Source organism: Lissotriton helveticus, chromosome 7, assembly GCF_964261635.1.
Source record: "Lissotriton helveticus chromosome 7, aLisHel1.1, whole genome shotgun sequence".
NCBI lineage: Eukaryota > Metazoa > Chordata > Amphibia > Caudata > Salamandridae > Lissotriton > Lissotriton helveticus.
The window spans coordinates 1,672,957,957-1,672,974,072 of record NC_136068.1 but is presented as its reverse complement, the minus strand read 5'-3'; the positions used below and the strand labels follow the sequence as shown (position 1 = coordinate 1,672,974,072).

At 44.5% G+C, this 16,116-nt stretch overlaps 1 protein-coding gene across 1 annotated transcript in view; it reads left to right on the top strand.

The window, feature by feature from the left end:
* Positions 1 to 207: 207 nt before the first annotated feature.
* The window catches only part of LOC144767610 (putative methyltransferase DDB_G0268948), a 191,615-nt gene continuing 175,706 nt past the window's right edge, over positions 208 to 16,116 (top strand). The window contains exons 1-2 of the mRNA XM_078651013.1: positions 208 to 318; positions 6,319 to 6,476. Coding sequence (XP_078507139.1) covers positions 208 to 318; positions 6,319 to 6,476 — 269 coding nt within the window. The remainder of the gene's footprint in view (positions 319 to 6,318; positions 6,477 to 16,116) is intronic.

The following is a 16,116-nucleotide window of genomic DNA, read 5'->3' as shown; positions in this document are numbered from 1 at the left end:
CACAGTACTGTTGATGCTGCAACTAGGGTGATTTTTCACATTCATAATGATATTGCAGCAATTATGAATTTGCACTAATACATGGTTTTCGTTCTAAGGGGAGGGGAACCCAGTTTAGTAGATTATGGCATTGTTGTTCACTGTATCTTTTATTTTTATAATCCTTATGTTCTTTTCATTTTGTTTCTTGTGTTTTTGCATCTCCAGATGACTTTTCGATTCTACGAAAGGAAGGAACATGCGTCACTGTATCGGAAATACATGATCCGTGAGCCTAGCGAGGTGCAGGGGCTTATCCTATCCTACCTAGAAAAGAAGGTAAGAGGAACATGGTTATGTGTGAGGGCATTGTCATTGGTCCTGCTGTGGAGTTTGGTGAGATGATGCTTTGTGCTGTGGCTCTGATGAGGAGTTTCTGGGAGATGATGCATTGTGATGCATCGGTTTTGCTGGGATCACAGTTGGGCTAGCATAGCACGTCCAGGCCAACTTCCAAGGGTCCATGGCTTGGGTAACACCACTTGGGAGGGTGGGACTCACAACTGGCAGAGTCCAGATGCTTTGCTCAAGATGAAGGAAGCCTGTTCAATCTCTGAGTCTTCTGAACAAAAGGCCAGCCAACTAGCCCTTGGATTCAACCCAGATCTGTGACTGGGGGTAAGTGTGTGAAACGTTTCAGCGCTCTGTCCAACATCTCCTTGTCAGGTCTCGCTTGGTGTTGCAGTGCGAATGCGCTACCATCACTTTGCGAGGCATGCACTATACACTATAGTGTGGAAGCTTTGTGTAAGCTCCACCAACTCTCCGCCCATGTTTTTCATTTACTTTTGTGTTAACTGCTGCCTTCCGATTGGTTTTAGGCTTCTTAGTCCCTCATCATGATTACTATGTCGTCATTTGTGTCCTTCCATGGCTATTGGCCCCTTTACTCTGCCTGTTGTCCAACACTATTTTATTCCAGTAGCCCCCCCCACCCTCTCCCGCAGTCCGTGCCTTCTCACATGCTTGTTAGAGTTAGTAAGTTGTATAGTATGAGCTCTGACAAGGTCTCAAGCTTTACATGTTGTCTTTTTTATAATCCCGGCTCAAAGGCGGCGCAGACTCTTCATATACAACTCGGAGCAGCCTTAGACCGTGTCATAAGCAGTCGCCATGTAAAGGTCAGGCAAATGCTAATAGAAACATGTGCATGTATCTTAACATTTCTTCGACTCCAACAAGACGTTGGCTGTTTGAACCTCTACTCTGACCAGTCTGGCGTGCGTAATTGCTCTCAAATTACGGCCAGAGCAGTTACCTGGCTAAAATCTCACGCCTATAGGTTAATGAGCTTAGCGCATTCCCAGGGCCCTCTGCTAGCGTTTAGTGTTTGTGAGTTTGGGGCTCACACGCCACCGTCCGCTCTGAGGCCTGCAGGACCATCTCTACGCATGCCGATGTGCGTGTGCTAGTGCTGGACCTGGTGCTGTGCGGGCGGATAGTCTCTTCCCTCCCCTCTGGCTGGGGGGTGAGCACAGAGGGTCCCCTAGAGCAGGGTATTGGCGGACGCAAAGCAGAAGAGCAATGAACAGCTCAAGCCCCATGGCATGAGATGGAGCAGAAGCCGCCCATGGTTATGCGCAAGAAGGCCAGGGTCAAGTTTGACGATGGTGGCGTCTTCCTGACTGCATGCTCCAGTGGTGACAGAGAGTAGGTTAGTTTGCACACACTCTCTCCACACATGTTCACATTGCTGCTCACGACCCAGTTATTTCCACCAAAGAAACCCTTCCTGAGCAATAAGCATAGTCACTTGCCTGGAACTCCGGCCCTGGTTTTTGGCCCGCCGCTGTATTGGAAGATTCTAACTGATAAACAAACTGGAGTGAATTTGAGATAGCAGTTTTGTTTAAACCACAGCATCCAATTCACACAAGTTCCCTAGCATCACTACTCTGTCTAAGCCAGCCATTTATCGATCTACGGTCCAAACCAGAGTAGTTCATTTTTTTCTCCTATTACTGGTTAGTACTTTGAAGTGGTCTTAGGGTAACAAGAGCATCACACAGTATTCCACATTGCACTACATTCTGTTTTCTTCCTATTCTCCATTGGCATACTGAGGCAGCCCAAGTGTAGCTCTAGAGGTATAAAAAGCAAAAAAGGTACAACATTCGCCTTACTTCTCTCATATTCCCTCCTTGGATGCCTCCTGCATCATCAACAGTTATTTGAAGTCCACCTTTCCTCTGGTTTTTTTTCTCCCACTCCCTCTGTAACACTCTGAAGTTTCACCCGTAGCACACACATTTCACATATAAACTATTGCACAAGAACTAGAATTATTCACTCAACAACAGAATCTCCACCAAATTATAATCTACAAAATGCAATGTATCTTCTCTTTAAATGGCCAGACATGTTAAAGGGTATGACAAATTTCAGAACGTTTTTTTCAGCTATTTGTGTTTTGCAGTTGTTGTATCTAAGTACCAGCGCTGGCCTTAACTGTTGTTGAAGTATGGCCTGTCACAGCTCTAGCTCGGAGGCACTGCTAGATGGGCCCCGGTAGGGCTTGCCTGGCCAGGAGAGTGATGGTGGTGGCTTTATTTTGGTGTGGTGCACGACTGGCACAAGTGTACAGCCTGCTACATTTAGAAATGCTGCACAGGTGAGCTAGGGCAGGCTGAGAGCATTAATGGAGCGCTGAAGCCGCAAAAATGAATGAAGATAGACATTGTTTAGTCAACCCATTTACGCAGGAATAGTTCCCATGACAAGAAGCAGTTTAAGTCAGTATTTGGACTGGGTTGGTATTGTCAAGTACCTGCTCTCCTTAAAATTGAAAGAAAGTATACCTGCAATGCTCAGCGCTGGAGCAATACTTTTAATTGGAGAGAACCAGTACTCGTTGTAACAAATATTATGGAATAGTGAGTGCAAGCACTTCAGTATTTCCAGTGAAAGGGGGGCTTTAATAAACCTAGGGTATTTATTTTGGATAGGAGTGCAGCTATAATATGAATGACGTCAAGGGGCCACAGAGCAGTACTTCAAAAAAATGCACCCACCTTCACTGTCTAAAAGCCATTTCACCAAGCCATACGAAACACAGCAACCGAATCACCACCCTCTCTGAGGATTAAACAAAGCAAAGTAGGTGCTTGTGAGCACCGTGCAGACATATAAGTAGAAGATTCATATAGTGTAGCTTATTACCCGGGAGGGTGTTAAGGCGGTACCAATAGGTTTACACCACTACTAGGATTTCCATCTTAAGTTTTCGAGAAAAAAAATACTGGCCATTTGTTGTTATTTTAAGTGTGTGCAAAGTTGCAGGCATGATAATAAATAGGACTTTAAATTAAATAAAATATATTTATGTGTAATATTAATGTCTGCTTTTGTTTCCTTTAATTATTAGCCAGGGATGCTTAACACAGCTCCCAAACATATTTAAAAGTACTTCCTATTTGTATTTGAAGTATGTACAGATAAGAGGTAAAATACCAGCTATTGGTGATTTTGCTTATGTTTTTTACCGGCAAGACATCAAAATGCTGGCGGGGCCGTAGAAAACCAGTCAGGTGGCAGCACTAATCACTTTCCTCCTTCGCTTGCAGCTCTATGGTGTTTTGGAAGACACGTGTCACGAGAAGGCTAAGGTATATGCTGGCATGGGCAGCAGCACAAGCATTGTACACTATACAGCAGTCAGATCCATCCTCCTTCCGCAGCTCCAGATATGGTGCCATTGTTTTGCCAGTGACCTCCAGTGGCCGAGCACAGCCGTTTGTCTCCTTTCCTCTCAGGCGGGCCTTTGAGCACGACCAGCGAGATACGAGTGAAGGAGAGGAGTCTTTTCTTTCATGCTCGGTGACAGAGTTGCTTCAAGCGTGAATTGCGAGTCTCCTCCAGAGAACCAGTCCCCAAACCCACTGGAGGACTGGACACACACGGGGCATGAGTCCTAAACAGGGACGACGTTTGAAGGGCTTTTGTGTGCTGATAGATTGAAGGCCCTGCAAACACACACCACGAGGGGGGGGAGGAGGCTGTGTAAATAATAATAAAAGTAGTAACATTAATGTGCAGGTAATCGCACCTTAATGTATATATTTGTATCATTTTGTAAGCGCAGGGCAGATTGCAGCGTCACAGCTGGGGTGAGGACTAGCCTGGGGGAGGAGCAAGCTAGAGCAGGCAAACAGAACAAGTAGAACAGCAACAGCAAGCTCAGGTCAGAGACTGTGCCTACTTTCAATGCAATGCGACCGATATGGTAATTGAGGAGAGGGAGGCATAAGATCCCCCCCTCTCTGAGCCGTAGTACAGCTATAAGTTTGGCTTGGCGGGCAGGGGCAAATGTTTTTTCTTCCCTGTCTGTGAGTGTGTGCAGTAAAACATATTTGCTCTCGGTGTGAGAGCAAAATAAAAATCTTCTTATGCAGGGCAGAAGCACTCTTTAGTGGGTGTTGCCAACATCACAATGGGGCTGTTCAGGGGAGCACTCAGAAACACCCACCAATAAGCAGAATGGCTAGCCAAAAATTATACCAAATGTGGCTAATAGGTTTAACTTTACTTGGAAAGCTTGTTTGAATTCTTTTAAAGATTTGGCTTTTTGGGCTTTGCATAGGAATTATATTTATATCTGGACAGTTGGTCCCATGGTACTGTAAGTTATAAAAATTAATGAGTTCTAATTGGCTGAGAGGGCTTTTTTCCCATTGAATGTTTCAGTATCATGAGACTGGTTCAGTCTCATGAGACTGTTACCGTCTCACAGAACCAAGTGAGATGATTGGCTGGTCATGGGATGAACAGAATGTGCCACCATTGAAGGACATAGTTAACGTGTTTCTAAAGCTAAACTAAAATAACATATAAAGAGACAGTATAGCAGTACTCTGATCCCCTGGCACTTCTGCGGTACACAGAGGGGCCTCGCTGGCTCAAAAGTTAAACAATATGGTTTTTATGCCACATGTCCTCCTGTGTAACCCAGCAAGAACCCATGTGAAGTAGTGCTGGCCTACCACAACAGTTGTTGTACCCCAAGACAGCACAAGATTCAATAAGTGAAGTTTTTGTGGTTTTTCTATACCGCGGGTGAGGATACCACAGTATTGTAAAACAATTGTAAAAAGAAAGTGAGAGGTGGTCCTTTGGAGTTTAGATGCCTGCTTTATAGCTCACAAACCTGACAACAACTTGCAGCCCCAACATGCACTGCTTATGAGCTCACATATTACATCAATCATGAAATGTTAAATTACAACATTTATGACTTTACTAATGGCAGCTCAAATGACAATGTGCATGACATCACTGATCACTTCATAGATTACATCATCCAATAGATATGATAGTTTGCTAGAAGCTTTTGAAGCTTGATGGTATTAAGCAAGGTACACATAGATCCATTTGGAAATATTGTCTTCACTTGTACTAATCAGCCAATTGTAAGGCATGAACTACCAAACCCTAGGGCAATCCTCTTTAGAATGTAAAACTACACTGCACATATTATTGAAAAGAGCAGAATGGTGTGCACCATTTAAACATGGCTTGCAATCATACTATGACATGAACCCTCTGTGAGTCACCAATAGATTATACATTAAAAAAAACAATGTACCATATCACAACATTTTCAGTGAATATTTGAGATAAAAATTCCTAAGTTAATATTGAAATTGCCTATAGTACTTCATGACAACTCTTTAATGTTGTTTAACGAAATCCAGATGAGAAATATGTATTTCAAGGAGAAGCTTCATTTTTTCTACTATGTGTTTGGTAAGAGGCCATTGAATTAGGGTACAATCTATTGGAAATGTACATCTGCAACACAAACTACTTGAACTCAGTATCTACTTATTTGATGAAGTACTGCTTGCTCCGGAAATTTGACTGGTTGCTTAAGTGCCCACCACATATGATGTCAGCAGTGATGTGATCAGGGATGCCATCAATGATGTCATGTGAGATATTATCAGTGATGTCACCATTGATGTCATTTAACATGTAATGTGTGAAGTAATTTGGAGATCATAGGTAGTTCATGGTTGGGGCACAGGTTATAAGTAGGTAAGTAAATAATAACTGGTGAATTTCTGTGTGTTTTTGATTTTTGAATTATATTTTTATCTGGCATTTTCACCTAACTATAACGTCACTTTAAGCTTTGTTTTTTGTCTTGAATTTCTCAGGTTATTTTGAAATATAAAGTAAGATATTAGTACCAGACCTCCATATAATGCCATGTATATTACAAGGACATCACAAGGAAAAGCCTGTCTCTAATAATCTTGCTGAAACCTTTTTTTCCAACAGAAGAATCCCTATGAGCTTGCAGTCGATGTTGGCTGTGGAACAGGGGACAGCACTCGTTTCTTGGCTCCTCGTTTTCAGAAGGTGGTTGGGATCGACATCAGTGAGGCTCAGATCCAAGAGGCCAAGAGTGTTGGCTCACCCTCCAATGTGTCCTACCGGTAAGTTAGCTTCAACTTTTACTAGAGTTTCATAGCAGGTGCAGGTTGTTCAGTACATTTCAGAGTCACATAACTCCAACATTACACAGTCACATCTGCAGAGGAGGTAGAGCATGGAGCACAATAAAGACATTTCTGATAGTCCCAAAGTAGCACCAGAATAGCTTTTTGAAATCTATAAGAATATATCTTCTACAGTTTGAGAATGTTTGTAAAATATATTTTACCAGTATGAGCATAAATGTATAATGTGTTCTAATTTACTATTGTTTGTGACACTCTGGCCGTACAGTGTCTTTATGTCTGGATTTGATCAAGTGGCTAGAAAACAGAGGTACTCTTCAAGGAGTACCACGAGGAATAGTGGCCAGAGAACAACAGGTATGTTTGCAACTTCCACTAAAAGTTGCAGAAATAGGGTTCTTTTATGGACAATACCTTGAAAAAACTGTTTACAATTTTACTGATATTTTAACCATGGCCACACTAGTGATAAAAAAGCTGTCCAGTCTGCCCTAAAACCTTTGCAATTTGGCAGGGGGGAACATGAAAATGGGGAAACTTTGAAAGCTTTTTGAAATGTGATTTCCCCATTTATTTCTCACTCCCTAACAATGTATACTTCGGAAAAGTATTCACTTTTCTCATAGGAGTGAATTGATTTAATGCCTATTTTGACGTGGTGGTTGTCAATTAATTCAAGTGAAAAATATGAAGAAATCATTGTGGATGACTTGTAACTCTAAAAAATGTTGACCTGTAACATTGTCTAATGCAAATGAAATACAGTGTCATTGAACTGCATTACTTACCAGTACTCCACCCTTGCAACCATAATAGCAGAGTCTCATTGTGGGTTTCTGGTGAAAGTTTGTTTTGTAATAGGTAGGTCAATGGGCACTCGTGTTAGCTATATTGATATTTTTAAACGTGTTGCTTTAGTGTCAATTTCTTTGGTTAGTGTGGAATGTTATGAAGACGTTTGAAACTGTAGTTATTTCTTTAAAATTACAGTGGAATTAAGGTGGAATTGATAGCTCCAGTGGAGATAGTTTTTTTCTTCACTCTTAGATGCTGTATTAGAGCTGCTCAAGTCGATGGTAATGTCTTTCCTGCAGAAGAGGAAGAAAGGAACTAATGTGAATTGCCTTCCCTAGATTGTGATAAGTTGGAACTATAGAGAAAATAAGTTCCTCATTTGTTAGACCAAGGCTTGATATTCTGGGCATAAGTGTTTGACATGTGCTCACCAATTTTTGCTTTATTCACTAAAATATGAAAACACCATACTAAATGTTCAATTCTTTTATATTTATATATATATATTATTGCTGTCCGCATTCAAGCCCCTGCACAATTATCTCCTGACATCTGTGGCTGTGGCAGTATGGGGGGACCCGAGGGGAGACCGAGTGTTCAGGAAGACGGCGATTTGTGTCATCGTGTCTGCCAGCACTCCGGTACCGCAATATTCAACTGACCATCGCTCCCCGAACATTTTACCTACCTGCATTGCTTCCACAAGGCATTATGGGTGTTGCAGTTCTGAGATGTGAAGAAACTGCAACAGGTGAACGCTATCGTCATCGGGGAGGAGTGGACCTGTATTTGAATCACTCACATAGCGGCAAGAAAGACTTACACGGTGTCATAATGGTCTGGTGTTGGGCGCTGAGGAAGGTTCTTACCGAAATGCATTCGCCGCCACTGGAGCGGAATCCTGAACATTAAAGCCTCTCCAACCTGTCCCCCTGGGTTCCTGCCTTTTCTTTTTCGAGGGAGAAGTTATTTCTAATGTTTATGCGCTGGCCAGCAACGCATTACAGGACACCCCTGCCACGCTTTTGGGTCCAGACTACAACTGGCAAGCCTCACGGCCAGTCTTCCTGTTGGCTGCGGACTGAATCTGGTACCCGCCCTATTGGAAGGAGAAGGCGAACAGTTGAGGTATTGCACCTCTCTCGGGCTAATTGCTGTCCGCATTCAAGCCCCTGCACAATTGACTCCTGACATCTGTGGCTGTGGCAGTATGGGGGGACCCGAGGGGAGACCGAGTGTTCAGGAAGTCGGCGATTTGTGTCATCGTGTCTGCCAGCACTGAGGTACCGCAATATTCAACTGACCATCGCTCCCCGAAAATTTTACCTACCTGCATTGCTTCCACAAGGCATTATGGGTGTTGCAGTTCTGAGATGTGAAGAAACTGCAACAGGTGAACGCTATCGTCATTGGGGGAGGAGCGGACCTGTATTTGAATCACTCAAATAGCGGCCAGAAAGACTTACACGGTGTCATAATGGTCTGGTGTTGGGCGCTGAGGAAGGTTCTTACCGAAATGCATTCGCCACCACTGGAGCGGAATCCTGAACCTTTAAGCCTCTCCAACCTGTCCCCCTGGGTTCCTGCCTTTTCTTTTTCGAGGGAGAAGTTATTTCTAATATATATATATCGGAGGTGGCGTCATGAGATGCTGCATCAACCAGGAAGAGAACGAACACGCATCATAGCAGTTCAAGTGTGTGCTCGCAGTAGAACAGACAGCTGCAAAGCAGGGCACAGACCAAAGAATGAGGTGGCGTCATGAGATGCTGCATCAACCAGGAAGAGAACGAACACGCATCATAGCAGTTCAAGTGTGTGCTCGCAGTAGAACAGACAGCTGCAAAGCAGGGCACAGACCAAAGAATGAGGTGGCGTCATGAGATGCTGCATCAACCAGGAAGAGAACGAACACGCATCATAGCAGTTCAAGTGTGTGCTCGCAGTAGAACAGACAGCTGCAAAGCAGGGCACAGACCAAAGAATGAGAGGTGGCGTCATGAGATGCTGCATCAACCAGGAAGAGAACGAACACGCATCATAGCAGTTCAAGTGTGTGCTCGCAGTAGAACAGACAGCTGCAAAGCAGGGCACAGACCAAAGAATGAGAGGTGGCGTCATGAGATGCTGCATCAACCAGGAAGAGAACGAACACGCATCATAGCAGTTCAAGTGTGTGCTCGCAGTAGAACAGACAGCTGCAAAGCAGGGCACAGACCAAAGAATGAGAGGTGGCGTCATGAGATGCTGCATCAACCAGGAAGAGAACGAACACGCATCATAGCAGTTCAAGTGTGTGCTCGCAGTAGAACAGACAGCTGCAAAGCAGGGCACGGACCAAAGAATGAGCAAAGTGAAATAATTGTGGAAAAGATGAGCGAATATTGCGGACCCACTGAGGTAATCAAAATGGCTTGGACTACATCTCCCACAAGGCCATCTGGCCACGCCCAACAGGGCGGGAGAAGGATAAATTTGGAAATGCCAGTAAACCGCAATTTTTCTGCCTTCCAAGAAAGCCACTGACGAAGGGGATACTCGAAACGCGTTTGGCTTTGAAAAGGACATTAGCGCATTGACTGGATTTGTGCAAGCAAGCTGCCTGTTGGAAATAAATCTACTGCCAAACACGTGGTCTCTGCTGGCTCTTTTTGAAAAGGGAATCTGCTTTTGTTGGATATATATATATATATATATATATACATATATATATGTAGACTTTGGGTGAGACGTAGGTCCCCTAATTAGTTCTGATTTCATGACTGCCCAGATTTCAGACCTCCAATATGGGTAAGTCGCATTACTTGGGTCTCACTCACTGTAAGCTGTGATAAAGTGAAATGGAAGTACTAACCACCAGTGTCTGCTTTTTAAAGTAAGGTCCGCTTCTACACAGATGTAGTATTAGGCTCATGGTTGTGTGCATGTGAACATGTTCGCACTAGCATGGACACACATGTAGGCTGAGTGAGTACAACTAGCATCTATCCCCATTCAGTGTCTGTAGAGACATAGCCTGTTGCAGAAGGACCCTGTTAGAAATTGGGTTTCTGGTTGGTAGAGGTATAACACTTTGTCAAGCAGGAACCACAATCCGAATCTGGATAAGTAGAATAAACAACCTAATTTAACCTGTGCTCACCCTCTGGCAGCGTAGCACAGAGCAGTCAGGCTTAACTTAAGACGCAATGTGTAAAGTATTTGTGCCATACTTAAAACAGTAAAACAGGGAAAACACCACAGAAGAATAATCCGAAGCAAGTTAGAAAGATAGTAAAGCCTTAGGGCCATATGTATCAAGGGCAAATGGGTTCGCAAATGCCGAAATTCGCAGAATTTTGGCGTTTGCGAGCCCATATTCGCAAAATGGTATGTATAAAAGTATTTGGGTGCAAAATAAGGATTCGCAAAATTTGCCATTTCTTATTTTGCGATTGAAGTTAAGGAATCGCAAATTTTGCGATTCCTTAAATGCAATGTATGATGCAATAAAAAATTCCAAAATGTCCTTAGGGAATCGCAAATTGTCACCAACTTGTAGTTGGTGGTAATTTGCGATTTCTTTTACAAATGCACTTGATGCAATTTGTAAAGGTGCCATGTGTCGCTCATACATGCCCTTAGGGCATGTATGTGCGCCATATGCGCACACATGTCATTTTCAGGGGTGCATCAGGGTGTTCTTGAGACACCCCTGCACCCTTGAAATTAATCTGAATTTGCGATTAGCAAATTGTGAATCGCAAATTGAGAATAATTTCACATTCATTCCTATGGGCCTCCTGACCCATAGAAATGAATGGGAAATTATTCCTTAATTGCGATTAGCAATTTGCTAATTGAAATTAAGGAATTTTAAGGAATCGCTAAAAAAATAGATTTTCTACATACATACCATTTTGCGATTTCTAAATAGTGATTCCTTAATATTTGCTATTAAGAAATCGCGAAAGGGTATGTTGATACATATGGCCCTTAGTTATGAATTTATAACAAATATTTGGAAATGTAGGACTTAGAAACATATAGAATTCCACTCTGGTTTTCTGAGCCTCCTGTACAGGATCAAATCTGAAAAGTCAGGCCAACTGCAATGGAGCTTGGTTTGGATACCGGAGCCATGTAGGACTCGCCGAAAATAGTGCCTTCTTGCAGGATATATCACTGTCGAGATCAATAGGATTGCAGGTGATGCATCAGTTCTGAGTCGCACAGTTGGGAGTTGCATTGTTGTTGAATCCCTAGTGGTGAAATGTTCAGAGCAGCGGGAATGGTGATGTGTTAGCGTTGTGGCGAGATGCTTCAGTTCAGTTTAACCCCTTGGCCGCGGCAGTAATTATGCTGCGGCGCTAAGGGGGAGGAGGGCCGCGCCGCGCCGCCATGCTCGTGACAGAACCACTCCATCACGAACCATGGTGGCGCTGTGCTTGGGACGGAATGGTTTCATCACAGCCTCGCCAGCTCAATAGAACGCGCAGGCTCGAAATTGATGCCGCACAGGTAAGGCGGCCGGGCCGTGACGGAACCAATCCGTCACCAGCACAGCGCTACCGTGGCTCGTGACGGAATGGTTCTGACACGAGCATGCAAAGGGCTAAAGAACGGTGATGTCTTGCTTTTGCAGAAAACAGCCACTTCCAAGTGCCCAGGACTCGATTGGTACCACTTGGCAGAGCAGGATTCAGAGTTGGCGGAGTCTAGAAGATGTAGCAGGGTTGGGTGAAATCTTTCATGTCCCTTCGAGTCACTTATTTCTAGGGATGTAGAACTGCAGGCCCAACCTTTTTCACTATCAGGCAAGGAGGGAAGCAGGCATCAGGGCAGGCACAGCAGAGCAGGAATCTAGCAGAACCCAGCATAGTGACAGTCTTTCCAGCAGAAGAGCTATCTTTATGGTTGGCAGAGTGTCCTTAGGTCCAGAAGTGTACTGAATTGTTGATTTCAGGAATCAAGTACTTATAACCAGTTGTGCCTTTGAAGTTGGGGAGACTTCAAAGAGAGGCCTGTGAAGTGCAAAAGTCCCTGCTCCTACTGCCCAGTTCCTAGACAATCAACAGAGGATATGCAGCTCTTTGGGTCGAGCCAGGCACAGCCCCTATTTGTGTCTGGACAGGTACAACCCTATGCAAGTGTCATGTCCTCCCTCGCATTTTGCCCGGGATGGCCCATCAGCCTGGTGACAGCCCATCTGGATGTGAATGGACCATCAGGCACACCTAAGCTCCCTTTGTATGGGGATATCTAGAGGATGAGTGGGTAAAGTGGGAGGAGTTTAACTTCATGGAATTCCTAGAAGTTACCTAAAAACTCACTGAGATTCCGCAGAGTTTTGTGAACACAGAATTCCAGTTTGTCATGCTATTTTCACTGATTTTAAGCCCTGGGAGCTTGTCACATACAGTAAAATCGAAGGGAAAAGGAACACAAGACACACCCGATAGTGCTACCTCTTTCTGTCGTGACCATCCACATTGAGAATTCTTACCAGGAGGTGATCTAGTACTCATCTTCTTTTTGTTCGTGCTTGGCAACTTAATGTTGGTGAGCCGCGCATAAGAAAATCTGCACTATGCTGCAGTTGGCAGAATTTTTCCGACAGAGTGCATAAAACTATGCTAACTTTGTCCACAGAGCAGACTTTACCATCCACCCCTTGTCTAGAGGGAATACACAAAGCCCAGCTGTCACCCAACCCAGACGTGTATTCAGAGACAAGCAGAGGCACAGAATGGTTAAAGTAAGAAAATGCCAACTTTCTAAAAGTGGCTTTTTCAGACTTATAACTTAAAATCTGACTTTATCATAAGTTGTGATTTTAGATTTTAAGTCCCAAGACCCCAAACTCCAAATACCTATTGTTTCCCAATTGGTAATTACACTAATACAATGTAATAAAGTAATCCCGATGTTAATTCATGGGAGAAATAGGTCTTGCAGAAGTGAAAAAGGAATTTAAGAGATTTTTACTACCACAACATGTAAAATATAAAGGCCATGTCAAACTTTTAAAATACATTGCACACTGTCCTTTGGGCTGGCCAGTGCCTACCTTAAGGGTGATTTATATGTATTAAAATAAGGTTTGGGCCTGGCAAGAGGGTTTACTTCCCAGGTCAAAATGGCAGTTCAAACTACTACACAGGCATTGTATGCATGAAAGTCCAGGAAGACAAGGATCTCAAGTACAAATGTGTCATTATTTTCCGCTAATCTGCACTTATTCTGGCACTACAGTATTAAGAATTTTCTTTTGGTCATATCCCGATTAGAGTAAGGCTTAGAATCACCCGGGTGTACCATGTCAATGACTTTGGTGGCTAAAATTAGGGTCAGAGGGTTGCCCCACAATAGAACAATTTGACGATAATTAGGCTTGATCATAGTAGAGTAAAGGGTGTGGACAGAATCTGCCTGTGCTAATTACTTTCTCTGGTGGTCTGTGAGATGTTGAGCTAAAAGTTGGGTTTGTTTGCCCACGATATGATCCTTATCTTGGCGCTATTTTATGTTGCCAGTTAGTTGCCATCCGCCCATTCATGGAGGTCAGGCAATCTTGTAGAATAATAAATGTGACACATTTGGATCTCATTTGAATGTGGATATGAGTGTCATTGGTGTAGGAATGAACCCCTGCACACAACAACTACACACTACAACAACATCAACTCAACAGAAAAACTAAACACAATGTTATTGTTTTGTTGCAGTGTGGTATACTTGTTGTTTATTTTTGGTTAATGTTAGAAGCGGCTGTCTCTAGTTGGCAGACGTATACACTTCTGACAAATAGGGACACACCTTTTCTAGTCAGGGCAAGGGCATCACACACTTAGATAACCCCTGCTCACCCCCTTGGTATCTTGGCAAAGCAGACAGGCTTATCTCAGAGGCAGTGCGTTAAGCATTTATGACCACATACAGTAATAAAGTGAATACACTACAAATGGACACGACACAGTAGTATTATAAAAATAAGGATGTTTATATAAGGCTTAGCACAAGACCAAATAACGACAAAAATATACCACTATCCTAATAAATACTCTTGGAAGGAAAAATAATAGTTCAAGCGTAGTTTCTTCTTAGCACAAAGTCATTAGTAACAAAAGCAACTCTTCTTCTTTACAACACAGTTCTTGGCAACAATGTAACCTGCACGGGGGTCACACGACGTCGAGGCAAAGTTAATCCAAAGGTTCGGCGTCGACCGCGAGGAGCGCTACGTCGAGCCCGGAGTCGCACAGACCCCCACAACACAGTACCTTGGAAAAGTGAAGCACTCGATGATCAGCGGCGTCGAGAGGTCCGGCGTCGCGTCTTCGGCGTCGATCGGGCCTCGGAGTCGGGGCGATCTGCAGCGGTGTTGACAGATGTCAGGCAGGAGCAGCGCTCACGAGGTGAAGCAGGATACGGCGTCGTCGTCGATGTCGATGTTGCAAGAGTGAGCAGCGCTCACGGCGTCGAGAGGGCTCGGCGTCGATGCGATCAGCGGCGGCGTCGACACAGGGTCACTTGGAGCTGGAGCTGAACTCGCTACTCACTGGCGTCGATCAGGCCCGGCGGCCGGCGTCGGAGGTGCGGGACACGGGAGCTGCACTCACGATGTCGGGCTGGATCCGTCGGCGAACGTCGGAGTTGGGATTGCTGGATTCTTCAGAGGTGCTGAATTTTCAGGTTCCAGCAACAAGCACTTTTAGCAAATAAGTGAAGTCCTTTGGCCCTGTGACTTCAACAGGAGGCTGGCACTCTTCCATCCCTTGGAGATTTTCCTTGGCAAAGCTTGAGAGTACACACTCAGTTCCTCTCTCCTGGTTCCTTGGCAAAAATAAAGAAGCAACTGCAGGATTCCCCCAACAAACAGCACACTGGCAGAAGGGGTAGGCAAGTCCTTGGATCAGCAGGCTTCTTGTCCTTGGTTCAGGTTTCCTTGTCAGAAGTGATCTGAATTCTTGGTTCAGGGGTCCTTCTCTTATACCCCTTTTTGGCTTTGATCCCTTTGTCCATGCAGGGGAATTTCCCCCGTCTTGGGTTTGTTGTGGGTGTTGCCAGGCCGAGGCACCTGGCCTATTCACTGTGCAGGGCAGAGTCTTCAGCCGTCCAGCAGGAGCGGAGCCAGCATTGTCACTGGCAGGGGCAGGGACATCAGTCGCCCGGTAGGAGGTGGGGCCCGGAAAGTCCCCGGCAGGCACAGAGTCATCAGTCGCCTGGCAGGGGGGTGGAGCCATCATTGTATCAGGCAGGGCAGGCTATCAGGAGCTACTCTTCCCCCACTCTCAATGCAAATGCCCCACTCACCCCACACTGACTCATTCAGACCTCTGGAGCCACCCAGCTCCTGTCACATGCACACCAGAACCAGCAGAGACCGGTAGACAGTTAGACAAGAAAATAGCTACTTTCTAAAAGTGCTATTTTCAAACACAGAGTCCAAAAACCATCCACCCAAACGGATGCGTTATTAAACCCTGAGTTCAGGGATACCAAACTCGACATTGCACCATGCTCCCCGAGCCCGCTAGGATTTTGCATTAATAATCCTGGCAGCCCATTCTAACTGATGGAGAGCAGGTAACCTTACAATAGTGAAAACGAATATGGCTGTAATTCACTATTAGGACATGCTAACCTTGTCATGCTTGTCCTAGCTTATGCTTACAATGCACCCTGCCCTTGGGCCTACCATAGGGGTGACTAACATGAAGTTAAGGGAAGGTCTAGGGACTGGCAAGTAGGTGTACTTGCGCAGTCTGTGTGACAGTACCAGACTGCACGTAGGTCTAGCAATGGCAGACCTTTAGACATATTTTAGCAGGCGGCTTCT